We start from the raw sequence: 27,440 nt of genomic DNA on the forward strand, positions 1-27,440 counted from the left end.
TTCCCGTGGAGCGGGAGTTCCGACCGGACGGGGGGGGGGGGGGGGAGGACACGGGACGGCAGCGGCCATCATGGCGCTGCGCGCGGCTACGGGCGGCTGCCGGTGGCTCGCGCGCGCGCTCGCGGCGCCGGCTCTGGCCCGCGTGCCGCCGCTGCCGCCGCCGCCGCCACCACCACCGCCTGCCGCCGCCGCCTCGGGCCTGCTCCTGGCCCGCGCCCGGTTCGCCAGCACCGCCGGACAGGGCCCGGCGGGCGAGGGTCCGCAGCGGCGGGTGGTGGTGGTGAGGATCACCAGCCCCTTCGCCTGGCTCCGCACTCGCTTCTATTACCTCCTCATCAGGCTCTACTTCGATCAGGAGTTCAGCATCGAGGAGTTCACGCGGGGGGCCAAGCAGGTGAGCGGCGGCTGGGCGCGGGGGAGCAGGAGGGCCTGCCCGCCTGCCTGAGGGGAAGAGGGCCCGATGGTCGTCGGAGGTGGCCGTGCCTCTGACTTTTCCTGTTTCCTTTCCCAGATTTCAGCGTTAAAATGGGCTGGTTGAGCCGTTCCCCGAAGTAGTACGAAGGAACGCGTTGTGCGGTGTTCAGAGAGTTTAAGGGGAAACATGGCTCCTTTTAGCTGGCTTCCCAAAATGACAACGCTTAGGCAGGTGTAGACTTGGTGCCACATGAGGAAAGGCTGAGAGAACTGGGGTTGTTCAGCCTTGAGAGAAGGAGGCTCCACGGAGAGCTTATCACCATGTTCCGGTATTTAAAGGGTAGCTACAAAGATGGAGATTCTCTTTTTATAAGGAGTCATATGGAAAAGATGAGGGGTAATGGGCATAAGTTACTCTTGGGGAGATTCCAAGTGGGCACATGAGGAAAAATTGTCACAATGCAAACAATGACCCATTGGAATCTCCCCAGGGAAGTGGTGGACTCCCTAGCGTTGGACACTTTTAAGATGCAGCTGCACACAGGGTGCTGGGACATCTACTCTAGGTCATGATTTGCATGGAAGGGTTGGACCAGATGATCCTTGAGGTCCCTTCCAACCTGGTACTCTATGAGTCTATGATAGATTTGTTTCTCAAAATTTACGAGCTCAGTAAGCATTGTCAACAGCGTGTGTCAAAGCGTAAGTAATCTCAAAGCTAATAACGTAAAACGTACAGTGTAACCTCTGTCAAGCTTCAATTATTGCATTTAGTGTTAAAGAACAAACAGAAAATGTTAGCTTGAAACAACACACCAGGGGGTAGGGCACAGAACATTAAAATGCTTGGGAACAATTCAAGAGAGACAAAAAACCCTACACCAAATTAGGTGCTATGCATGTAGAGTCACCTGGTTTACCTTGCCCTGGGTTGGTTTGTACTTGCTGTAGAGTCCTAAACACTGTGTCTGCATTTCAAATGTAGCCTTTTTAAATATATGGAGGCATTATTGTGTGTAAATGCTTGCGAAGTCAAGGAGGAAATGGGAATTTAGTTTCCTGAAGTTTAACGACTAAGCCAGGTTTATGAAGAAATTTTATAAAACTACAGGGTCTGTTTTGACTGAAACCAGGAGAAGAGGTGGGAAAAGGGGCAGGGGAAGAAAATGGTTACAGGGAAAGATATAGACTCTTTGAATTACCAAAAAGGATAAAACCAGCTTACATAGATTACTGTGTGTAATGCTTTTTTTTTTAAAGTTATGCATTCAGTTGCCTGTTATTAAAAGTTTTAATGCTTTAAATGAGGGACTGAAAAGAAATCTCATGTTATTTATCAGTTCACAGAATCACTCTTTTAATGCTACAGGGCTTCCATTTCAGTGGTGATGTACTCTGCAAACACTGAAATCTTAAGTCTTGGAATATTTGGGTAGCTTGTCATTTAATGATAGATCTGCCTGAAAAATAAGCCAACTTAATATTGTTTGTTCATCTCATTTTCTCTCTTCCTTCCTTTTTTCTTTTTGGTAGGCCTTTTCTGTTGTTTCAAAGCTGCTGTCTCAGCGTAAACTTGAGCTGCTGGATGAACTTGTATCAGCAGAGGTAAATGCTTTCTATCTCTCACTCTAGCAGTTGATTTTTCCATTATGAAGTAACATACATTTAGCCTGTCATTATCTACAAATACCGCCAGTTTGGTTTTATTAGGGAAAAACTGCATAATGCTGAACTAAGCAATTGTTTGTCCTGTAGCTTTTTTAATGTTTAATTTCAAGGCATCAAACTTAGGTTAAAGTTACTATATTAAAAAAAAATTAAAAATTCTTGCCATGGAGGGTAAGGACCTATTGCCAGAAAGATTGCTGGTGTACGAGAAAGGGTTGTAAGGCAGTGGATTCTGGATGGCTGATGGAATTACATACCTCTGTTGGTGCAGGCAGAGAGCTGACACTTTGCTCATCCATGCTGCACTAATCCATTCCTACCCCCAGGCAGATCATACAGCCATTTACTGGTTTCAACTGGAAGGCATCTGTCTTGTGTCATGGTCTCAGGGGTGTGGCTGGCCTGGCTAGTTAGACATCAGGGTTCTTTGTTCTGTGTTTTTATGAGTTTTTAATGGCTGAAGTTGTCTGGGCCTTCCCAGGGGATGGAGGTAGCAGATACATCATAGCTAGGAGAGAAGATACTTCAGACCTATGTCTGCCTTATTACTGGGTGTCAGCTTGGCCTGCCCTATTGCCACCCATGCCTTTGCAGCAAAATAATTTGGTGCTGTTGTACTGCATCCCCACTGGACAATCATACCTTCTCTCTCTGAGCAGATATAAAATGTGAGTTTGTTTACTACAGCTGGCTTGGAAAAGCATCTCCTCTTCTTCTGCTCATCCTAAATTCTTCCGGTGATCATGTTAACATCCATCTAGAGACCTAATGTAACCAGAGCATGTAATGGGTGAGGCTGTGATACCACACTTCTTTGTCGTTGCTTTGGCCAGTGAATTTTATACCTGCACAATGTACTAGAAATCAATGTCTTCTAGTGAAGATTGTCTCTTGCTTCCATGTGACCTGTGGATTTGTTTGTTATTCAGAAATAGCAATTCTGCTTAGGCTAAAAACTGAGTATGTGTTAAAAAGAAGTGCTGCGCAGTTTCATCCTTCCTTGTCACGTGTCCTTTTCAAAGTGTTTGAGGTGACGCCTGTATTCAGTTTGTGCACCACAGTCGTCTTCTACTTAACACAGCTGTGTAGGTCTTAGGATGCCCACATACTATGTCTGGGAATGTGGTATGGAACTTAAGTCCCAGAGCCATGATTTTCAGTCTTTCCTGATTTGCAAATGTCTAAAGTTTTTCTAATTGGAGTGTGGATCACAAAATGGCAAAGATGAACTTAGTGGTAATGGAACTGATTTGTGAAAGGTAATTAAGAAATTAATCGAAAGCTAAAGAATAAACACATAGTGAGAAATCAGCAGTGAGAAGGCAGAGTGTAAGCATGATTGTAGAACTGGTGTTTTCTGGGCGTACAGGCCTTGCAACTTCTGTTTTGACAGTACCTTTTCTAGACATTTTTAAAAAATACTTAGTTTTCATTGGTGTGAGCAGTAAAAGGATCTTCTTTAACATCACCAAATTAGGGTTTAGGAGTGCCCAAACTTCCCAGTGTTTTTTCACTTTTGTTGTTGTATATGTTACATGATGCAGCTCATTTTATTAACTGCAGTTGAAAGGATTGTTACTTCAATTTCCTAATGAAAAACTAAGTGACAGTTTTTCTGAATTTAGGTACTTCAGGTGCTGAAGGAAAAGATTTCTTTGCTCCCTGACAGCCACAGGGATGCTTTAGCAGCTGACATTGATTCAATCATGTACACAACAGAAGGAGATGTTCGCATTTACTATGATGATGATGGTATGTTTAGAATTCTAAACCATTTCAGCAATGGGCAGTCTTATTTACTGATTTTGCTACTAGTCAGGTATTCTTCTTACAGATGTGGTTTTGAGTACTGTTTCTCGTTCCTTGTGTTTCTGTTCGTAGTTCATCTATTTGCCCCATCCCTGGCAGTGTTCAAGGACAGACTGGATGGGGCTTTGAGCAGTCTGGTCAACTGGAAGTTGTCCTGTCCATGGCGTGGGGGTTGGAACTAGGTGATCTTTAAGGTCCCTTTCAACCCAAACCATTCTATGATTTTATATACAGCTCCTTGATTTCCTTTTAAATCAGAAACTGAGAGATTATTGCTAGTAAATCGTGGTACCATTTCGACTTCTGTTTAGGTTTTGCGTATTCCTCTTTTGTAATTTCAGATTTTTTATATTAGTCCTTAGCAATCTCAAACCACTTAAAACCAATTATTCTACTGTATGCAGAAAGCTGTTTGCTCCAGCAATGAAAATACATCTGCCAAGAAGAATAGTGAAGACTGAATAATGAAATAAATTTTGCTGCCCTCACTTCTGGTTTCATAGAATAGACTTTATTCTAGGACTTTTGAAGCTAGTGATGAGCTCAAATAATTTTTTCTTTGGGTTGAACTCCAGCATTAAGAACTCAGGTCACTATCAGAGACAGTAGAGTTAGTTTGTAAGTCTAACCATGGGTCTTCCAACGAGCATTTAAAATTGTTAGACCAGTGAAATTGTTTCCTTTTTTGGGACATAAGGTTTGGTTTTTTTTGTTTTTTTTTTTTTTTTTTTTTATTTCTCCTAGATTGCTCCCGAGTTTCAACTACTCTCATACTTCCGTAGTATCAGTAGTTGGTTTTGGACTTTGGTAACTAGCTTTTTTCACACGGTTTGATTATGTACAGTATCACATGATACTCATGATAAAATACATACCTTTCTACAGAGTACATTTTTATTGTTGTTAAACAGCATGTATATGGTTTTAATTAGCTTTATAATTTATTATTCTGTCATGCATTCTTTATGGCTGAAGTCAGCTGCCCTTCCAGGGTCTCACTACAATATATGCTAGGTAACAAATGGGAGTATTTGACCAATGAGAAACATAAGATCTTACCTTATGCTTTGATTTATTTCCAACAGGAAGAAAGTTTGTTAGCATCTTGATGTGTTTCTGGTATCTGAATGGTGCTAACCTACCTGACGAAGTACCAGGTGAAACCAAAGTTTTCCAGGTTGTGTTTGGAGATGAAAGTTCAAAAGAAAAAAAACATCTTTTAACAGCAAACTATGAGTAAGTTTACTTGTCCCTTTTTTTCTTCATGTGCATGGGCTAGCTGCATGGAAAGCAGTTCAGGAACTGAAAGCATTCACACTGTGCCAGTGTATAACTTGTTATGTTTTAATTTATCTTGATTCTAATCTAAGTTCTCATCCAGCTTTCCACTGCACCAATTTTTTTAAGTACCCCTTAAAGTCATTATGTTGTTACCTTGCTTCTGAGTTGACATTAGTGGGAACTCTATCAGGAAGAGCAGTAGTTGGAGCAGTGAATGAGGTTTCTGATCCTTTCCTATATCACTCCTACAGCTGTCAGGAAATAGGCCAGTATCAGTCCTTGTTTTCCATCTCTTAGAACACAGCTAAGAGCAATGCAATCAAGCCAAGCAGACGGGTGTGGTGCTGTTGACTTGTCATTTTCCACACGAAAGTCGGAACTGCAGTTAGTTGAAAAAGTAGCTCATGAAGAGAAATTTATTTAGCTAAATGCTTTCTGCAGAAAGTTAGCACAAGGCAACATCACCTGGTGTTCAGATAGTTCATACCACTCTGATCCAAGTACTCAAAGAACACATTACGTAGAGGAATTTTCATACGACTGCTTGTAAATAGTGTCTATGTTAGTGTACTGATGTTGGAGCAGTGCAGAAATACCTGCACAGCTGGCAAAAGGTACTGAAAATAACATTATTCAAAGTTGGGAGAAGTGAGGATTTTTGTGTGAGAAATGCAATATAATCAATGACTTTTACACCTATGTTTGAAATGGCGAGACGATGGGTCTAGTTGATGAGGAGCTCTGAAACAAAGGAAACATTCTGAGGACACCAGTGCTTTTTGCTTGGATGGATTTTTGTGGATCCATACCTTAGCTGAATTCAGAATCTTCCTTACATCTGGAGGCTTCTGAGGTTCTGTTAACTTCAAGAGTCTACTTAAAGCCCTAAATGTCTTCCTAATCCCTAGCAGAAATATCTTTGCAAATGTGTGTTTCTTCTGCTATTAACAGTGCCAACCTAAATTCAAATTAGCAAAGATCCTGCAGGCCTTGGAAACCTACTGTTAAGTATTTGGGTGTCTGGAGAAGACAGTTTCCAGTAGTGGATTTGCATGTAATTGCAAAGCACTGAGGTTATACTGCTTGTGTCGACAATGTGCAGGTTACTTGGAGCATGAGTATTCAGCTTGAAGTTCAGACCTATCTTTAGATGGCCAGCAATCAAAACTGACATGCTCAGGGACGGAGACATTATGACTACAAAAGGAAGAAGACTGTGTGAAAAGAGGGTTTCATTTTCCTAGTAACAACTGTGAGCTTCACTGCTACTGCTAGCTTGATCTTTGATGTATTTCTGAAGATAATTTACTTTTAAAGCATGGTTCAGTAAAAATGAAAATTTTCAGGTAGAATGCATAGCATGGGATTTCCCTTTACAATATAGTTGCCGTCCCATTAAATGAAAACCATTATTTAGAGATGAAGATCTGACACAAAGCCATATTCATAGTTCCTGCTATGAAAACTGAGTGCTTTTTTGATATCAGGGTCCTTACTATTGCTGCTTGGTGCTGCCTGTGGGATCTGAACCAAAATACTCTGAAGTCAGTGCGCTCTGTTTCTTACTGTAGAATTAATTTTGATACTCCGTTTTGGGGCATAAGTGTCAGAGTCTAAGGAGCTCTTACAGGAATAACTTTGAAGTAAAGTATTTCTTCACAATTTCTAGTTGGTATTAGTAGCTATTTAAGGATCAAGTAAATTTTAACAACTCTCCAGTTACTGTCTTTCCTTTTGCAGGTTCCAAAGGGAATTTACAGAAGGAGCAAAACCAGACTGGACAATTACACGGATTGAACATCCAAGGCTATTAGAATAAATGCCTTCTACAGTATTTTTGTGTACCACTGTAGATGTTCGGTCTCTCTTCCCCCCACCCTCCCTTCCCCTCGAAAAGAGGGATGAATTTTGTATGTTTCATTTCCCAAAATTGTTCCTGAAACTTACTCTATGCTACGGCATTACAATAAAGCCTTTTCCCTGGAGCACGCTAGTACAAGTTTAATTGGTACTGATGCTCATCCAAGGCATTTACACAGCAGAGTTTCACACAGGCCAGTATTACGGGTATGTTGACTTCTTACATTCTGAGAAGAAATGGTTCTACTTGAAGATAAACGACACTTTCCTGGCTGGTGGCCCCTCTGAGTTATTTTCCTATGTTTCTTTTTTCCCTAGGGACTGTACAATATGTAACTGAATAATATGCCAGATGAAATAGAGGTAGATGGACTTCTTAGATTGTCCAGCCTCAGCAGTTCATTTTGAGGTAATCTTGCTTTTGAATACATTTGAGATTAAAAAAGTTAGTGCCATTATCAGTATTTGGTATAGGACTGGAGTAAGAGAAAACTTCCAGCATTTCACCAGGAAGATGAATCAATCTGATACATATATTTTGAAAAATAAAAACAACATTCCTTTCAATTCAATAGCATACAGGCAAGCTTAGAGATTTAAGAAAGAAAAAGCAGTCAAAAACATGAATTTAAAAGAGCTACCTGATTGTGAAGCTAGGTAAAGTCCCCTGAAATGCTTGTTAAAGAAATGAGCAAATCATTAAATGTTGCAACTGAACTATTTCCCGATTCTCAGATTATCTCTGTTACTGGCACATTACAGATGAGGGTAACCTTAGTAGTTTTTACATGCAGGTCAACAGGAGATCATCATGACAGTTTCTTTTCTTCACTGTCTCAGCTTTGAAGATACAGCTAACTTCCTACCCAGGCATATTATAGAGATCTGTGCAGTGTTTGGAAAGCGTGAAGTATAGTTGCTGTGATTCACAGTAGTGATTGAAAGGTATAAATAAAATTTACATGGTTCAGCTCTTTTGATGCAGTGATTTGATGAGAAGAATGTTTTAACACTTATCAAAAAGGTTTTTTATGTCTAATCTTGGCAAAATAATTACGGTATTTTGTTCTGCCTTAGCAGCAGCCTGGCCTTATAATGGAGAGTTTGTGGTCTGTGCTCTGCACAAAGTTCAGTGATGACGGAGGTCCTCATCTTCAGGGGAGAAACAAAATGCTGTATTTAAAATTATATATAGCCATTTTGTAGGCAGTCAATCTGGAAAAGTTTGAGGCAAAGTGAAAGATATATATTATTCTGTGGGCCATTTGCTGGAGTGATGCTAGCAAGCCTGTCCAGTGTGGCCACTGAATGATGTGCTGCAAGAAGCTGCAATTGGATGTATTTATTTGACAACAGGAGAAACAAGCAGAACACTAGTGAAGTGTGTAGATGCACTTCTAGAAGAAGTCATTATTATGGAGCAAAAGAAGATAAAAGCCAGCAAAGCCATCTTTGTACTCAGGAGTGTCTGCTTTCACATTTAAGTAGTGGAAGTCTATCTAGAAATGCTGCTAAATTGTCATTTTTAATTTCGGTTACTTTAGTAGTACCTTTTCTGTTTGATAGATCTATCAAAGTGGGAGTCCGTCATGAGTGAGAAGGGATTACCCTTTTACTAGCTAGTGCTCCGTTTTTGGAAGCAAAGGCGGAGTAGACCCTTCTGTATAACTAATAATGAAAAATGTTTGTTTTGTTCACTGTAAAATTGTGGCTTGCTATGAACATGCTCCAAACCCACCCTGGAAGGAAGGGACAAATATGCATCTTAAAGAATCGAAGTCTACAGGAAGCTTTGACTCTATTTTACCTGCCATCTCTACATAAATTCTCTTTCATAAATCTGATCATCATAGCAATTAATGAGACCAAAGCGAAAGTCAGTGAAGGGCCTTTGTCATCTTATGGTATCCATGTTTTCTCTTGTGGAAATACTTGTCTTCCATGTTACTTGGTCAGGCAAAACAGGATTTTACAGTTTCTGTGTTGCTACTTCAAAGTATCTCCCCAAACTTCTTGTTATTTAAGATAAGAAATGTATTTAGTGTCTTCAAGCTAGTTTCTAGTGAGTACATTTCTATATCAAGTTTGTCCCAAATTCTCATGGAAAAAATGATGAATAAAGGGTTAAGTTTGCTTCATCTCGATCTAAGAAAAATATGGAGGAGAGCATAGTCTTGTAATTTGGGGATGGCCAGTGCTGCCATTCAAACACCTTATTCTGAAAACCATAATACTAACTTAAGTGTTACAGAATTTTTAAAGAACTAAAGGAAGTGTTCTATTAGAAACATCTTCACAATTTGGGAATAATAATGCTGAACAGGGAACAGTAGAACAATGTGGGGATCTCTGTCACAGCATGCTAGTGCTCCTGCTTTCTGTAGCTGATTTGTCTCAGACATCACCTTAGAAATCACAGTGTGTAAGGATTTGGGTGTGATTTATTTCCTTTTTGTCTCCTTGCCTGGCTTCCACTTCTGCTGCTTTAAGTCAAGGGGACAAGTACAGTTGTAATCATGGTGTAGTGGCTCTAAATCTGCATACATACCCATCTAAAATATTTGCAGTTTTAGCCCAATAATACTTAGTGTTACCAGGTTTGGTAGTGATTTTCAGGGTAGAATTCATCTCTATTAGGAACACTGACATTTCTAATTCATTTTACACAGAACGGTGAGGTCACCAAGTGTCTGGACTATGCTTAAAATGGAGATGGAGATTGAAAGTACCACATTCTTCTCCCTGGGGTGAAATTACATTTCTTTAGGTTCATGTGGAGTTTGGGAAGCCTTGATTTTATTTGTTCATCCAAAAGTATGGTCATGTTTACTAATTACTGACAGCTGCTTAGCACAATTTCAGTGCATGTGTCTGAATCTTGACAAGTACGGATTAAATCTGGCCAACAAAAACCTCCATGAATTTGCAAACCCCACTCACCAGTAGATGGCCCTGGTCACAAAGTTATTGTAGCTGGGAAGTGACTGGCATTGAGAGTGTAGAAGGAATAAAGAATGAAATGGTAGAGGCATTGATTCTTATTTAAGTGCTGTTTAGATCATTTAGCCTTGTCTTATTAAAAAGTCTTGATATTCTTAACTGACTCTCATCCTGAGTCAATGATAGTGTCTCATGTACTCACTGCAGTGCCTGCCCATTTTGAAGTGGCAGTTTAATAGCTGTCCTAATATGGGAAAGATGAGTTGTGCATGTGGGTTCACACAGGCATTGCTTCTTTTCTCTCCTGTCCCAGCCTTGTCTGATTAATTTAGGAGCCACATTCAACTTTCTCCAGGTTTTAAAGCATGTTCAAGCTTGACCTTACCTTCAGTTCAGGTTGTATTTAGTTAAATATTTTCAGGTCTTGTGACTGGAAAGCTGCTTAGTAGTGAAAGTCTTATTGTTTGTTCCAGTAGCGATCATATTCCTTCAAAACTCAACAAGTCCTGTGCTTCTCTTCCTAATTGCATGGTTAAACTCATTTCCTGCCCCATGTGCTTTATTGGCTGCAGGGGGGGCCTTTGAGATTCCTTATGTGCTGTAGTAACATGATGACTCCCAGCTTATGTGAGATGGGATACAAGTGTGTGTAGTAGGAAGTGTTTCTAGGTTCATTTCTTTCTTATAGACGGGTGTAACAGTTGATGAGGAAGTATTGGATGATGTGTGGGTACAAGAAGAGGTACTTAGCTGTTAAAGCAAGCGTTGCCTACACAGCTGTGGTTTTATTCTAAGGGAAAGGCAGCTGAGCTAAATGGAGCTGTACAGTGAGTACTGACTACAATAAGTCATAGGGGGTGTTTTTTTCATTGTCTTCTACTCCCCCCCCCCCCGGTTTTCCTTTCTCCCCATTGCTGATGTGCTTTTCTTTTGGGTTTTTACAGTCCTGCAAAATAGGGTGAATGTTGAGCAGGTCACTGTGTAAGCCTGCAGCATTGTTGAAAACACCCCCTTGTCAGAACTCTCTTACATTTATTTTGTTTGAATTCAGTGATGTATGCTTTTCCTAATATGAGGTTCTCCTATTGGAGTTGATGATGAAACTGGAAAATATCATGCATTTTAATGGGAGCAGACTGCAACTTTTTTGCTGCCTTTGAAGTTACTCCATCAGAAATAGAAGCAAGCTAAAATTAGACATGCTGTAGTTTCTCTTTTCTGCCATTTCCTCCCTCCTGTGCTGTCACAGAACAAGGCTTTTGGTAGTGAACTTGGTACTGTAGTGTTCATGATCTGTGAGGGAAAGGAGCAAGACAAGCAAAGCAAAGTGCATATGTAAGCAAGATCAGATCACAGTAGCATCAGGCTGTCAGGACAAGGTTGTCCATGTGGACAGATCTCTCTTTTTGACATTGGAAATCTTCTATCCCCAGTTTGCTACTGGTGCACGTGGCAGAGGAGATGGCATTTCATCAAGGATGCAGCCATTTGTCTTAAGGGCATGAAAGATTTGACACATATAGGGAAACAAGTGGTGATATGAATGTTCCTCTAAATTATCTTTTGCGGTTGACAGTAACCTCTTACATAACAAGCTATACTTCTCCTCTGATTTGTGTATGAGGGAACACTCAGAGTTTCCAAGATTCAAGCTGAAGTCCAACCTTAAATTCTGCAGAGATTTCGTAGTCTGACTGGGGAGGCATCAGAGAGGCTGCCCAGATAAAGCTGAGGTAAATCAGAGCAGCTACAAGTTGTCTCTGCCTTACACTAATTAGCAGCTGGCACATCCCTAGCAATCAGGAATGAAACAGGGGAGGGAGGGAAATGGCTTGAAAATCCCGCCCTTCTGAACTTTCTGGAACGGCTTGGCAAGTGCAGCAATTGTGACGTAAGTACCAGCTGCCAAGCGTGGAAACAAGTTTCAGTGGTACACAGATTAAGTGGCTAGTGGCCTTGCTAAAGCCCATGGGTCTGTTAGAACAGCCGTTTCTGAGCTTGCTGAAGTGTTACACTGCTTGAAGACCTTCATGCTTCTTATCTGCAGTACAGCCAGACAAGGTCATTACTTGTGATGTTATTTTTTGGTAATGTGTATCATTTTGTAAACTGAGAACTAATGAATGTAAATAATGGTTTGGGGGACTTCTTAATGTGCTTTCAGAGGGAACAGGGTTGAGGGACTGAAATACAAAGTGAAGAGCAAACTAATGAAAATGAATTTGTGTAATCCATAATGTGTCATGCAAGGCATTGACCATTAAACAGGTGAACTTGCTGGCTTGATAGGGGTGGAAATTAAGTCATGAAGAGGTCTACCTTGGATTGACAGCTTCCTGATGTCTCTCATTTTTTTTATGTTCAAAGTGTATGTATTAAAGTCTGTAATGAGCTTAGTCAGGCACTTTGTCCTTTTTAATTACCAGTGGGGTGACTGTCCATTAGGTCTACCTCAGGCTCAGCACCCTATAGCAGAACCTGCTGAGCTGTTAGCCTGTTCCCTAAATTTTTGTAATTAGTGTCATTAAGTCACCTTTTTTTCCTCTAAGAGGTATTTCTCATAAGGCAGAATAGTAGAGAAATCACTGATCTTGTGGATGCAGTTTGCACTGCCTGTTGGTATAGGTTAGGGTTCCTATTATTGATACGCAGACTTCTGTATGGACTTCTGCTGCAAAGTGGTTTTAGAAGGTGTCATTCCTGCTGTGGTAGTTCAATCTGTGCCTGTGAAAGTGTGGTGAAACCCAGTGGGGAGAGAATTAAACTGTGCAGTTTCACTCCTTCCGTAAGGTTCTAGGAGTATAGCAAAATTAGTACAAAAAAAGTGCATGTAAAGATGGTAGGTTTATTGTTGCTTGGATTATAAACTTGATTGTGTATCTACTTTAAAATTTCAGAAGCAAATTGACAAATCATATTTTGAGTCTGAATTATATCAGCCTTCAGATGCATTACAATTATAATAAAATCTTAGGTAGCCTGATTTCTACTATGAGTAAGGGAGGGCTTTTCCATTATTATTCACACTGCTCTAGTGGGTTTTGTTTGTATTTTGCTTTTGTACTTTCTCCTAAACGCCAGCAGTTAGTCAGGGCTGAAAATAAGTTTTCCATTGCTGAGAAATAGTATAGACATCTAAGAGAAAATAGAATTTTTTTATCTGGTCAGTCATTCTTCGTGCTGCATATTCTACTTCCAGATTCTGGCTTGGAAAGAAGTCTTTTTGAATGCCAGACTTGTGGCTCACTATCTTTCTCTGCAGTGGAGGCTGTTGTTTCTTTATGGAATCATCTGCATGTATTTTGCCCAGTTTTCTGCTAGTACAGTGTCCCCGGGTACAGCTTGTGCTTCAAGGTCTCCTGCAGTGTGCAATTTAATCTCTTGCTTTCATTTCACTGAAGTATACAATTTAATCTCTTGCTTTCATTTCGCTGAAGTATGTAGGTTTCAGCGAGGATAGCTGGGTGAAAGTTAGTGCCTGCATTATACTGGAGATCTGCTTAAGTGATCTAATGGCTCCTTCTGGTAAAATCTGTGAAATTATAAGAGCAGAAGTAGAGAGAGGAAGGGAATCAAAGCTGAATGGTAACGCAAGGTTCATATAAAGAGGAAGTGGTATGTATTCTGATGGCAGAGCAGGAGCTGTATCAGCCCTGAAATGGAAGTAAGTTTAGAAAAACTGAACAAAATAAAAACATTGTCAAGGCACCACCCCAGAACTCTTCAAGAAGCTCTCCCTTCCACTAGCCTATTGTCAACCTAAATAGGCAATAGAATTTGTCTTGATGATATGATAAAAGTAGACTAACATCTGTGTTATCAGGAGAAAACTAAGTCTAGAGGATGTACAGTGAGTTGTATCAGTTATGAGGGAAGTCTTCAGAAAACTTAAAATGTGAAGACTCCTCACATTCATTTGCAAGACCCCAGGTTGCTTCTCTTTAGCAGCAGTGACAGCCTATGAGAGTGATACATTCAGCCTGCAGTCAAATGGCCCTCTTGCTTATCTACTTATTTACTTTAACACAACCCTCTTCTTTCCTAACCTCCTTGCAGATCTAGCATTTGTACAGTAGCTAATTCAGAAGGTTAGCTGGTGATAATCATTCACAGATGCATTAATCTCATTGGAGTCTCAGAATCATTTGATTGTCTTCCTCAAAAACCTCAGTGTCTCCAATAGCTTAACCAGAGCAGAGCACACTGCTGCATGTGAGCCTGCTGTATTTATCTGGCATTGGAATAATTTCCTCTAATTTTGTATTTCTGTTTCTGTATTCTCAAGTTTGATTTGCAGGATCTTATTTCTCCTGTTAAACACAGTAGCAAAGAGTACTTGTAATTTCTCCCTAGCATTATTTCTGATACTGTGGGTGACCAGTAAGGATTTCTTTACTTGTTTTGCTCTTTTGTTGACACCTCACCACTATAGTCTCTTCTCACTTTGTTTTTAACCCTGTGCATTCCTAGTCTTTCTACTATATTCAGTATGCTCTTCCTTTCTTGCTCTGTTTGCTTTCTTTATGGTGCGTTAAGTTATGATTTCTTTCATCCTGTGCCCAGAAAAGAAGATAAAGTCTGCTTCAAAGACTATGCCCAAAGCTACCTAAAAAAAAAAGGGGGGGGGGGGGGGGGAGGAGGAGAGGAAGTTTGCTGATTCAAGCATTCAGAAAATGCCAGAGGAAGGCCAGCATTAGTTTCCTGTTCTCAGATTTTCGTGGGCTCTTATCTTGCTGCTGTCTGTCTGCTGCGACAGGCATAGCTGTGTCACTTGAAGTCAAGGCCTGCCTGGTTGCAAGCGATTCTGAAAACTGACCATAGCATGATGTCACAGTACGTGCTCCTTCCTGCACAGGTCTCTAGTAATATTCTTCTTATGTAAATCGATATCCTAACTCCCAATACTGTTTATTTGATATGTAAAATGTCTGTGTCCATTCAAGCACTAATCCAGCCGATTGAGCACAAAAGACGTAATTGTTTGCTTTAGCTTCTGTGCTGCTTTACTAAGAGAGTGCCTCTGTAACTTACGTTTATACAATCTGTCCTTATTACTAAAGTTTTTCTTGGGTTTTCACTAGACATCTTGAAGAACCCTCCCTGTACCATTCGGGTGTAGAATGAGCTATAAAGCGTGGAGGATTGTACAAGGATTGAATTAAATATGAAGTGTTGCTTGCTTCCTTCTTAGCTGGTTTGCTGGGCTTTGTGGTTTGTAGGAGCTGTTGTGGGGGAGGTTTGAATCGGTTTCTCATCTCCTTTAATTTCTTGTTTGCATTCACAACAGGCTGCCTGTTTTAGTAGTCTTCTATATTTCTCCCCAGTGGACTATATTTCCTGTTTTCTTCATGAACAGCACCGTATGTAATTGTTTTACCATTTTTGCTTTCTTCCTGAATGATCTGGGAGCTATTTTGGAGCTTTTATCCAGATATACATCTCTCTTGAAAGTGTGTCAGCTCTCCACATTCCCAAGCTGAAGAAGACTGTTTTGAAATCCACATATGCACTTTCACATGTTTCCTTTTTCCTTGCCCTCATTTCTGTGGCATTTCTTTATGAAGTCTTGATATTGTGCCTTTACTGACTCCACAGCAATTTGGAACACACAGGTATCTGAGGGAGGTGGCTTGAAGAGCTAACATCAGGTGTTATTAAACTGGTAGTCCTGATTATTGGTGAAGACCACATCTAGATACGTGGTCTTTGTGTGGGGTTTTATTGGGTTCTTGGTTTTTTGTTTGGGGTTTGGGGGTTTTGGGGGTCTTTTTGTTGTTGTTGGTTTGGAGTTATCTGTTTCCTTGTTTCTCAAGTGCTGCATCCAACATACTGTTTTGTAAAATAAATCAGTGAATACATTTGTAACTACTGTCGTCAGTGCCCTAAATACTTGAGGTGCTTTGTGCTTCATATTCACAGGGCTGACATTGCACATAATTAAAATCCTGACATTTCGGCATTAAATATTTTATTGAATCATATTTTATTCACATGCCTTTTCTCATTCAAGGTTCTCTGGTATGTATCAAATGCACGTTAGGCCTACAGTCTGCTGTAGCAGCTTAAGTATAGATTAATTTCTTATGCTCCTTAGTTTGTAAAACTGCTCGGGTTTTGAGTTTTGGCTTCCATGTTTTATACACTCTCTCTTCTGGTTTTTTTTTTTTCACCCAAGAAATTGTCCAGAAAGATTGTATTTTTGGTGGATATTTGGATGTCTGTCCCTAAATGCAGAGCAGATCAAAGATCCTAAATAGGAAACACTGCATATGTTCAGGGGATTTAAATGTAGCATGGTTATGGCTTGCTTAAACAGCTTTTTATAATTTCCATTCCATTATTCTCAATGCTTTATTCCATCCTAGTATTCTTAATTGTGATTTCCCCTAATGGAAACAAGAGCAACACCAAGTAAATGTGGACGGTAAGTCACTTAGGGAATACCGCAGTATTGTCCTGAGAAGATAGTACTGAGGAGAGATACAAATTTGTAATTCTTCCCATTTTGTTTCATCTTCCTGGACGAGAGCAAACTGTGCAGCATGAAATTTCTTCAGACAGTGTGTAAGCTACTGCACAAGTAATATTAGACTGGGATGAGCCTGCCAAAATTCTCAAGCCATGCACTGGAGAGCTGTGTGTGGGCATCCTTAGGCAGATTTTAAATAAAAGGCACCAGAGGAAGTACCCATGTGTCACAAGGTGTGAACACTTCAGAGGGTCAGAGACATATGTAAATGTATGTCATGCTGGCAAAATAATCCTGGTGTTTGAGGAGTTGTTTCCATTTTGCTCACCTTCCTAATGCGTAGTTCTCATGTGTAATGAGATTCCTAAAGAGCAACTGTCCTTTATGGTTGATACAGTGCTTCATATTTTCCAGAGTACATGGCTTTTTAACAAGCTCACAAACAGTGGTTCAACAGTGCAAACCCCTCAGTGTATTTGTAGTTAGGATAAGGTACAGAAGTCTAAGCTATATAAGCATTCCTAATAAGGTCCTGTGTACATACAGAAATGTTAATGTGTGTGTCCCCTATAAGCCAACCACTGTAACCAGTCTTTCTAAATCATCAAGACATGAAAAACCTGTTTTACACACAGCTTTCAGAGCATTTTATTTAATATATTGATTTACAGATGGCAGTGGGGGTGGATGCATGGAGGAGGTCTTGAATACCCAGGTTCATGTGCAGAGCTGTTGAGAGAATACAATTCTCCAGTCTCTTCCTAGTGCAGTCTCTGTCAGGTCACAATCTGCCTCCAGTATTTGTGCTTTTAAAGCATGAGTTTTGATTGTTTGAGGCATGATGGTTCTGTTTTACCAAGGCCTGAGTACCAAGCATTTTTCAGTGACTTAGTGAATGGTATTAAGCAGTTGTACTGCTGAAGTCAGCTCACAGAAGATGTGAGTCAAAATATATTCAGTCTTATAAATTACTCCCTTTGATTTCAGCATGCTTCAGAATAGGCTGTGATTCTGTAGGAAGCCTGGGCATTCAACAATATAAGGTGCTGCTGAGTGTACTAGCCCCAGTGCTACCAAATACTCCATACAAGTACCATTGTTTGCATAGTTTTACTGTAGCTTTTTAGATTTTGTGGATTTCTAGGAATTTTGGTTTTCTGGTTGGTTGGGGTTTTTCTGGTTTGGGGTGTTTTGGGTTTTTTTTTGTTCAGAATTACAACCAGAGTGCCTGTCACATTGCAGACTTTATAATTCCAGGTTTAGATTCCTTTTATAAATCCAAGCCTCTCTTTCCCAGTTTCAGTTTTCTTAAGAACTACTCGGAATGTGTTCTCGAGACTTACTGTGCACGTTGCTTTGTCACAGAATGGAAGCTATGACTTTCCTCTCCTCCTGAGTGCAGTTCAAAGACCAGCTTTGTGTGAAACCAGACCTGTTCTACCCTTGCATGGTCTTGAAGCAGTAAAATATGGTGTTATGTGGGAGACAGCCTGGGTACCCAGAGCAGCTGTATGCTGCTTTCCTCCAAGCAGCAGAGCTCTCTCCATGAATCAAATTACCCAGTGTTTGTGCTTCAGATACTTCCCTGACCTATATAACCGTCTAAAGCTTCCTGTTCTAATATTGATTTAAGACTTGAGTATCAGTGGCTTATTTTTCTACATTATAATTCTCTTTCCTATTTAACGTGGACCTCTGGGATATGCAGAGGGCCAAAGTCAGACCTTCCTGGCAGTCAGGATGGGGGTTAGAGGGGAGGCGTGTGCAGGCCATTGAAAAGAGGCAGAGCTTGAATTGCTGTGCAACACTTCTTTTTGGTGCAGCAATCAAACTGCGTGTTGTACTTCTTGCCAAAACAGAAGAAACACAGCTATCATTCTCTTGCAAGTTCCTTCCTGTGTTTGTTAGGTTACCTTAAAGCTTCATCTTATTTATAAGCCCTAACCCATCCTTCTCATGAACTGTTTCTGAATCACTAGAAAAAGAAAAGTAGAAGATAGATACTTCTTGCTTTGTGCAGCTCTGGTTAACAGCTGTACCTCTTAGGGAAAATAGACAGTAGTCATAAAATCTCACAATGCTCACTCTCATGAGTAAAGAGTACTACTGCAGCATACGCTGCTTCTCCCCAGGACCTCTTATGTGGCAGCAGTCAGCATAATGCCAAACAATTTAATTGTGGGCAAAGAAAGGTTTATTCCTATCCTTCCCCCCTCTTGGCTATCTATTCCAGCTCTTCTTTGCTGGTTTTAATTTAGAAAATGTTCTGGGCTCCCAAATGACTCAAAAGTCACTGGCTTCTTTGCTCATTTATCAGCCTAGTCCAGCAGCCATGAGCTTTTTGGAAGTGTAAGAAATCATTTATGTTCCGTTTCTGCATGTGATTGGCCCTGCAGTACTGGGTTGCAAGGTTGTGCCTTCTTTCAGCAGCAGTTCTCCCCTGTGAAGCCTTGTCTCTGCAGTTGAACCAGTGCTTGGGTGGCCCACTGTCCCCAGATGAAGCTTGTTATGTCAAATCATCTGTGTAGTTGTTGATGTCCTGGTATTACATACTAATCTTCCCCCTTAGATGGTGGTTGTTCTGATCCACCATTGCTGACCACAAGCAGTCAAAACTGAGGGTAGTGGCTTAATATTTGTAAAACTTTTTTGTAAACCAAACTGAACTCTGGTATCTGTTTGTTTTTGGTTTATTCTGGCTTTCTGAGGCTGTATGCTCATTAAAGGCATGCATTTTAAAGCTTTTCTCTGTGATGCTGAATAATAGGAGTGTGTATCGTCCAGTGTCACTGAGACTGTCACATGCTTGTAGGAAATAGCCGTTTAGGATCCATGTGAAGCACAGTAAGAAATCACAGGAGTTGATCACAGCACTTACCCACGCTTGCAGGTGGAAGCATACACAAGCATAAGCTAGTTGACCAGCCCTGCCCATGAAAACAAGAAAGGGTTTTATAGCTCTTTCTCATCTGTGTATTTGCATTTGAGATTCTCTTTTCATAAGTGGCATATACCTCACTTAAAGGAGGTGGTGGTGTTCTTGTCCAAACTGTACCTTGTAAGTCAAAGCCATTGCAATTCTACTAGCTATTGTCTCCTGAGGCTTAAAGCTTTCCTGGTAAATGTTTCCTGGTTAAGGGAGATTTTTAAAATACTATGAGATTACCCTGCATGTGTTCTTCAGTCCTTTTTAGGAAGGAAAAGCATGTCAAATCCTCCCAACACAGGAGAATTTGAATGCAGTAGGAACACTGACCACCTCTCAATATTCCCCTTCAATATATATATATATATTTAATGCATATAACTATTAGCAAACTCCCCACTACTTACTAAAACTGCATCTTCCATAAGGCCAAAGCTCATAATTGTCCCATGGGTATAAACAAGATCAGCACCTGACCATTACTTTTTCTGATAAGAAGCTCAGAGTGCAGGAGGATGTTCTTGTGAACTGCTCCTTAAAATGTTTGATATATGTGCCAGTGAATAAAAAGAATGCCTTCATATTTAAACTACCCAGTTTGTATTCCCCTATCTAGAACATTACAGACAATGTTTAGGAAATTTATTCTCACTAGCCAAAGAAGTAGGCTACACAAGGAAACTGGATCACTTTTTCCAATGAACAGAAAATCCTCTTGACCAGTTTAGTTCCTGCCCTAGATTAAAATCCTTATGGTTCACCTCTGCTCCTGTGTGTATAGACACTTAAGCACATCTGTGGAAGGCTGGAGGAATTAACAGGGATTCTGAAGCAACAAAGGGAATTTTTAAGAATAAATTCCTAACCCTCAGCCTGCCTGTTACCTGGAATTTGCTACCGCTTGTAGAGATTTGCTACCACTGAAAGAAGCAGGTCACAAGTTGAAAAATTGTTTATTTGGGATAGCTTAAGGTAACTGGATCAGCTTGTTAAGAGTGTTGTTATTGGTTAACACGACTGTTAGAAGATCTGGAAGGAGGTTATCTCGATGACTGGAAAGTTATCCTCTTGGCTGCCAGAGTAAGTTAATGTCCATATGTGGAGGTCATTGTGCCACTGTTTTAGTTAAAATTGTACTTTGAGTTGGTAAATCTGTTTGACTCCTCTCTTCAAAAGCCATCTTAATGTCTTCATTCCTTAAAAAAAGATCAAATAAAAAAAAACCCAAGCAAACAAACAAACAAAAACAAAAAAACCCACAACCAAACCCCAAACATAAAACCAAATCCACAACTCCTTTTTTTCTACGAGACGGTCACAGATTTTTTCTGGACTTTAATTTTAGCATTATTCATTTAAGATGCTTATGAGAATAATGTTGCAGTGAAACAGTGGATGAAAGGGTTGCTTTGAAGCCATCAGCCAGTTACAGTCCTAGGTTTTGTGATGCAAAGTTTCAAGCTATGTGTGGCCCAGACTCTCCTCTGACCTCTACCACCCAGGCCACCAGCTTGTCTAGTTTGTAATTGATAAACGGTGTCAGAACGGACGTAGTGTATCTCTCCTCCCTGAAGTGATTGTATTTCACATGGTGAGGCAGCAGGGCAAGGAATGGAGCAATGGTGTTTCAGAGAAACTGGCTTGAGTTAGGGGACCTTTCTTGGAAAAATAAATGAAGCATAGGGTATAATAAGCATAGCTCATTGAAAAGAAAGCTGCTTCCAAATGCTGCAAGGAGCAATGCAGCGTTAGTTGAGGCAGACATTTTTGCATGATTCTCCAAAATGACTACCTGTGATTAGACTGCATTGGCTCAGGCTGAAGAAGAAAGAGAATCTTGAAAGACAGTTAGAAAGTTTTTATTGTTTCTGTATGGGAAGCGTATGTTTTCCCTTAGCATCACAGTTGTATTCTGCGAGTCTGCATACATTAACTTGAATTGATGGTTTGGTAAGAATATGAAATGCTCCCTGGTGTTAGGATTTATCCACTCCCTGTCTTCTTCCAGGGAAATAAATTGCCTTTCTGGTAAACATTGTTCCTGGAGCTGGAAGCATCAGGGAAAAGAAGCTTGTGGGTGGGCCCTGAATCTGCAAAATACCTTTGTGCCACAAGTCTTAAAGATTCTACTTGCATTCTTGCTCAGAAGGGAAAAGGGACAAGGAAGAGCTCCCATAAGGATGAGGAAAATATCGCAGTGTAAAATATCTCTAAAATGACAAGACCTGGCAGTGAGACACTGAGCTATTTGCCCTTCATAATGTCACAATTAATTGCACAGAACTGTGATGTAAAGCTTAAGTCAATCCTTCTGCCAAGTTTTTTGCCTAAACTAGTGCTTTTGATGTTCCTGGTACAAGCTGTTGCTATGAATGCTGTACAAACAGTCACCCATCACTTAAGACCGAGGAGCACAATTGTCTCTAGTTACAGATGTGAACAATGATGCTGACATTATGGACTGTCCAATGCTAAGTTGTTTTGTTAATTTGCTTGCTTACTTGTATTACAAGTTCAGGGAAGTTAACTTCCTTGATAAATCCTTTCTTTGAATCAAGCAGAAGGCACCAGTACTGTCTTTGACTTGAAATTTAAAAAGTACTGAGCTCTGGATGAATGGATGTACCCATGACGTTTTCATTATTTTACATTAAAATGCAGGTGGTTTTCATTTAGACCAAAATAATCTTTGCTGTACCTTAGCGATAACTTTGGCCTTATGTATTTATGGAATGAGCCTGTAGTTAATTCATGCTGATGCTAGGAGAAAGTATGCAAGTACTGAAGGAGTTTAACTAAAAATAGGTAACGTAATTTGCTGGTTTTATAACCACCATCTTTTTCCAACACAGTGAAGAATCATCTTATGAACCTCTGATGTTTGATGATCACCATGTCAAATGCCTTGTCGGGTGAGTAAAGCAGAAGACTGAACTTTTTTGTACTACTTTCTTACTTTCTGCATATATTTCTATAGACGGAAAGTGTAACTTGGATGATATTTAAAGTTTAACTCTTTTTATGCATATCTGCTGATCAGTATGTGAAAATTAAGAGCAAAGCCTGGTTTATGGTTAAAGGACAATAAGTTGTTTCATTGTTCCCTTCCCACACCAGCCACTTTATGTTGCTTCCTTTATGCAAAGTTGTAGACACCCAGGAAACAGAAACACTATCATGTGCTTTATCAAGTGAGACACTGGAATCGGTTGCCCAGGGAGGTTGTGAGTGCTCCATCTCTGGCGGTGTTCAAGGCCAGGTTGGATGAAGCCTTGTGTGGGATGGTTTAGTGAGAGGTGTCCCTGCCCATGGCAGGGGGGTTGGAACTAGATGATCTTGAGGTCCTTTCCAACCCTAACTATTCTATGATTCTAAGTAACCTGTCACAGATGAAGGATAATTGTTAGTGATCTTGTTGCCATGAACAAATGGTTTTGTACTTGAACAGTGTTGATAATGCATTTATAGAAAACATATTTAATTCAGAAAGAATTCATAAGAAAAAAAATAACACTTTCTGCGTATTTTTGTTTTATTCCAAGTCATAGCTGTGGACATTTACAAAAGTTTTTATAAATTGCTGCAAACTAAAGCTTTTATTTTTTTTTTACAGAATTTGATGAGCATAATCTTAATTTGATCTTTGAAATATTTGGAATCACTAAACTTGATAGGGATTATTTCACCCTTATGTGAATAATATTAAATAATTTCCTAAGGCAATGCAACTGTTTAGGAAAGGAAGTGGTGTCTAATCCTAAAAATCGTGGGCAGAATTTAAGTTGGCAGACAGCTCTCAGTGCAGGTTGAAATGTTGCAAGGTCACAGTGTCCTTCCTGTGTAGCATTTGCTGAAAGAATAGTTCCTGGAATCCTTGATTATGGTGAGAAACATGAACTTCTTATCTGAAAGGCAGCATATGTGATGCCTTTAACATTATGTTTTGGAATTAGATCTTGATGAAAAGTCAGAAAGACCTGAAGACTCACCTTAAAAAAAGGTTTCATATACTTTCTTTTCCCTGATATTTGGTCAAATACATTTCAAAATGTCTCTAACTACAGCTCATATTTCCTTGTGAGTATGTGTTACAAATAAATTGGAAAGCTCAGCAACTAGGGAGAAGAGTAGGCTTAAATGATGACCAGGTACTTTTTCCCTTTCTCTGGGTTTATGTGGAAGAAATGTTATCTATTGCTCTGGACTTGTATACCTGACAGTGGCGTATAAGTGTTTCCTAGGAATCCTCTTCAGAGCTGCATGTTACACACCAGCCCTGCCGTATTCCCAAAACTTCACAAGCATCGAAATAACCTGTACTTCCACCGCTCTTTGAATATTAGTGAGGATTATAGTGGGCTAGTGCTTTTCCATCACAAGCCAGGGAGCAGTTCCAGAGGCAGGCTTTGAGAGGAGGCTCAGTGTATTGCCAGCAAGTTTGGAGCACATGGTGCCTCTTTAAAATCCCTTCTCGGAGAAGAACGATACTTAAAATAGACTCCTTTTCTGTAACACCATATGTAAGCTATTATCAATCAAAAGTTCTCCAAACTCATTGTTCTGCATTCTATAAAGGAAACCTTCTCAAGCAGCAGGGAGCCACCACCTCATGAAATGCAGAGGAAATGTGCTCAAAACAAGGAAGGAGTCCTACATTTTAAAACCCAGAGAAGGGTTTAGAGGCACAACTAAACAAGTGTCTTATGATTGTGTTTGTGTGTTTTATATCTCTATCAGTGTGGCTTTTAAAAATATAAAATCATACTATCTTATTCTGAAGAAGAAGGCTATCTTGTTCTGGGGGTTGTATTTTGCTGTGTCTTATAAGAAGCTAGACAGTGGCTTATTGAAGTCATAGTTAACCCTAGTAACTTAATAATATCTAAACTTTGCTGTTTGAGAGTAAAGCAAGCTTTTCTTTTTCAATATGAAAGCATACAGTTTATGATGCTCTTACTCTCCTTGTCTTCCACAGCTTGTCTGCATAGCGTAAGCAGCACAGAGAAGCTAGGCTGTTTGTTGGCAGTACCTCTTAGCCACCATCATTCAGAGTCTGGAGAGCAGTTCTGGTTTAACAAGTAGTGCTGGGCATGGGAGAGAGCTGATAATAGCAGCTGTGCTGCCAGCTGTATCTTGGGGAGTTTGGGAGCTTCAGAGGGTTCTTCAAGCCTCTATAACTATTGTTGCTGGAGGTTTTTTTCTTCATGGTTGTGTTTATTTCTGTCTTGGAGGTTGGCTGCAGAGGAAGCAATGTCAAAGGCGTCAGGTAGATTAGAACAGTCTTTCTATTGCAAAACCATCACTTATCTCTTGACAAAACTTGCAGTGTAAACAATTCTACTCAGGGAAATGGTAGCTGAATTGCAGGTCTAGACTTCAGGGGGAAAAAAGCAAGTGTTTCAGACCAGCATCCCTTCTTTCTGCTTTCAGTCCTGGCTTTTTTTTTTTTTGGAGGTAGGTAAATCCCTGATACATTAGTGTCCATTAGAGCTGTGTTGCTACAAGCGCATACCACATCCTTATGTGGCCTGTGGGCCCACAAGCGGGTAGAGCTTACACAAGGTAAGCATTTTGAAGTTACCAGGAGCAGTCTTTTCGGCAATACTGTTTCCTGAAAGGGTGCTCTGATGACCTCTTTGAGGTTTCTAGGACTAGGTTTCTAGGACAAGTACTAGTATTTGGGTGTATGTTGCATTTCATTTAATGGATGAATGATATTTTCTGCTAGGAGCACTAGGGCTTTTAGGAACCTTATCTCAACAGTGTGGGTTGCCTGGCCCATATTTATTCATTGGTATGATCTCTCTCTGTGTTGTGTACTGTGAAAATCAATAAAGAACAACAGAGAGGGTTTCTCTGCACCAAATAGTATGTCCTCAGACCCTCAGACTCTACACAGGTAGACCACACTGGGCAATACCTTCTTAAGACAGAAACGTGTACAAATACTCAGTTAAGCTTTTAGCTGTGAGACCTGAAATTGGACCTTACACAGTACGTGGTCACTGAATGAAGCTGATATTTACTTAGTATTTTTTTCAGATGTGCTCAAGCAGGGAAGTTACCTAAAGTCCAATTTTGTTCACCTGATTTTAAGTACCAAACCTGGCAAGGTGCTCTCAGAAAACTCAGTAGATATCTAAACAGCTTTCTGTGTCCAGGCCCCTGATCTGTGGGTGCAGCCCAGAATACGGTTGGCTTTCTGAGCTGCGAGCACACACTGAAGCCGGCTCATGTTCATTTTCTCATCGACCAGCACCCCCAAGTCCTTCTCTGCAGGGCCGCTCTGAATCTCTTCTCTGCCCAACCTGTAGCTGTGCCTGGGATTGCTCCGACCCAGGTGTAGGACCTTGCACTTGGCTTGGTTGAACTTCATGAGATTGGCATTGGCCTCCTCTCAAGTGTGTCGAGGTCCCTCTGGATGGCATCCCTTCCCTCCAGGGTATCAACCGGACCACACAGCTTGGTGTCATCGGCAAACTTGCTGAGGGCGCACTCAATCCCACTGTCCATGTCACCGACAAAGATGTTGAATAGGACTGGGCCCAACACCAATCCCCGAGGGACACCACTTGTTACTGGTTTCCAATTGGACACTGAGCTGTTGACCACAACTCTCTGTGTGCAGCCATCTAGCCAATACTTTATCCATCGGTGGTCCGTCCATCACATTCATGTCTCTTTCAGTTCTTAATAGATGACAACTGAGATTAGGTATATGTGAGTAATAGTAATCCAGGAAATATGCCTAATCCAAGAAGAGGGAGAGAGAGGTGTGAGGCGCTCTGTCTGAAGTAGTGTACAAAGAAGTTTCTGGCTGAACTCTGCCATACTTCCAATTCTATGTGCTGTAATGCAGCTGGGAATGGCATTTTAAAACTAAAATTCTGAGGTTTTTCAGGTTCACATCAGTGAGTGATTGATTTAATCGTGAGTCCGTAATAGTGAACTGAGAACTGAACAGAGTTCCACACTCTTCTTGCAGAATTTGATCAGTTAGTTGCAAATGAAAAACTAAATTCACTGTTGTGATGAATCGTGCTTTAAAGCCTTCGCTCTACCCCTTAAACCAACAACATTTCATTAGCTTTAGAAATGGTGAATAATCAAAATAACAAATTTGGTCAGTGGAGAGAGTCCACCATGAGAAAGCTAAAATGGGAAAATAATTTGAATCAAGGAAGTTCTTTAATACATTACTTTGGAAAGCAGCCCTGTTAAAAACATTGGATCAGATTCACAAATCAGAATGTTGCCTTTTTCAACAGAGCTGGATCTCTGCAAAGAAGAGCAGTGACAGCTTGGGAGTACCTGTTTTCTCTCAAACCCTATTAGTCTTTCAAACTCCACGGCATGCTTCACTTTATTGCAGACTTTCTTGAGTCCCTGCAGGATTTCACTAAATTAGTAATCCTCCCTACGGGGGATTTTCCTTTCTGATGTCTGTTATGAGCAGTTAAACAAAACAGGGGTTTGTAATGGGGGCTCAAGTCTGACAGTAGAGCACATTATATAGATGGGCTAGAATGAGGAAAGTACAAGCGTTCTGGATATGGTTCTGTCAATCCTGTTTGTAGTAACCGTACTGTAAACATTGGTGCATGTTAGCCGCACTGGCTGGTGTGGTTGTGGTAACTGCAGGAACCCGTGCTGCAGGCCTTGGGCAATGCTCTGTGGGCATACCCGGTGCTGGTGCCAAAACTTCGTGCAAAGAGCAGCCATGGTACAACCTGTATTTGGCAAATGTGCTCCCAGAACTAATCATCTTGATCCCAGAAACATCCAGGATACTGAGGAGAAGGCTTAGAATACTAGGCTGGAGCTGGAAGTTGTCCTATAAAGTTAGGAGATGTAGCTTTAGGCAATGCCAGGGACTGCATATGGTTGTTCAGGTGACAGCTTCCTCATTGGAGTTGCCAGACAAAAGCACGTACTTAGCTGAATCTGAAGCGACTACACAGCACATAAAAATAGAGATGGTAGCTATAGTAGAAGTCATAGGTTCAAACTGACTATCCCATTTTGGACAAAGCCAATATCCTGACTTTGTAATGTCTTATGTGGGTGATTTCC

At 40.6% G+C, this 27,440-nt stretch overlaps 2 protein-coding genes across 2 annotated transcripts in view; both read left to right on the forward strand.

The window, feature by feature from the left end:
- Positions 1–59: 59 nt before the first annotated feature.
- Positions 60–7,157, forward strand: MAIP1 (matrix AAA peptidase interacting protein 1). Its single transcript, XM_065670011.1, has 5 exons — positions 60–394; positions 1,948–2,019; positions 3,708–3,834; positions 4,977–5,127; positions 6,913–7,157. The coding sequence occupies exons 1-5, from the start codon at positions 71–73 to the stop codon at positions 6,989–6,991; spliced, it is 753 nt and encodes a 250-aa protein (XP_065526083.1). The 5' UTR covers positions 60–70; the 3' UTR covers positions 6,992–7,157.
- Positions 7,152–27,440, forward strand: part of SPATS2L (spermatogenesis associated serine rich 2 like) — a 154,944-nt gene continuing 134,655 nt past the window's right edge. Inside the window, exons 1-3 of the mRNA XM_065670008.1 lie at positions 7,152–7,239; positions 7,351–7,441; positions 22,220–22,279. The gene's annotated coding sequence lies outside the window, so the exon portion shown is untranslated. The remainder of the gene's footprint in view (positions 7,240–7,350; positions 7,442–22,219; positions 22,280–27,440) is intronic.

Source organism: Lathamus discolor, chromosome 3 (assembly GCF_037157495.1).
Source record: "Lathamus discolor isolate bLatDis1 chromosome 3, bLatDis1.hap1, whole genome shotgun sequence".
NCBI lineage: Eukaryota > Metazoa > Chordata > Aves > Psittaciformes > Psittacidae > Lathamus > Lathamus discolor.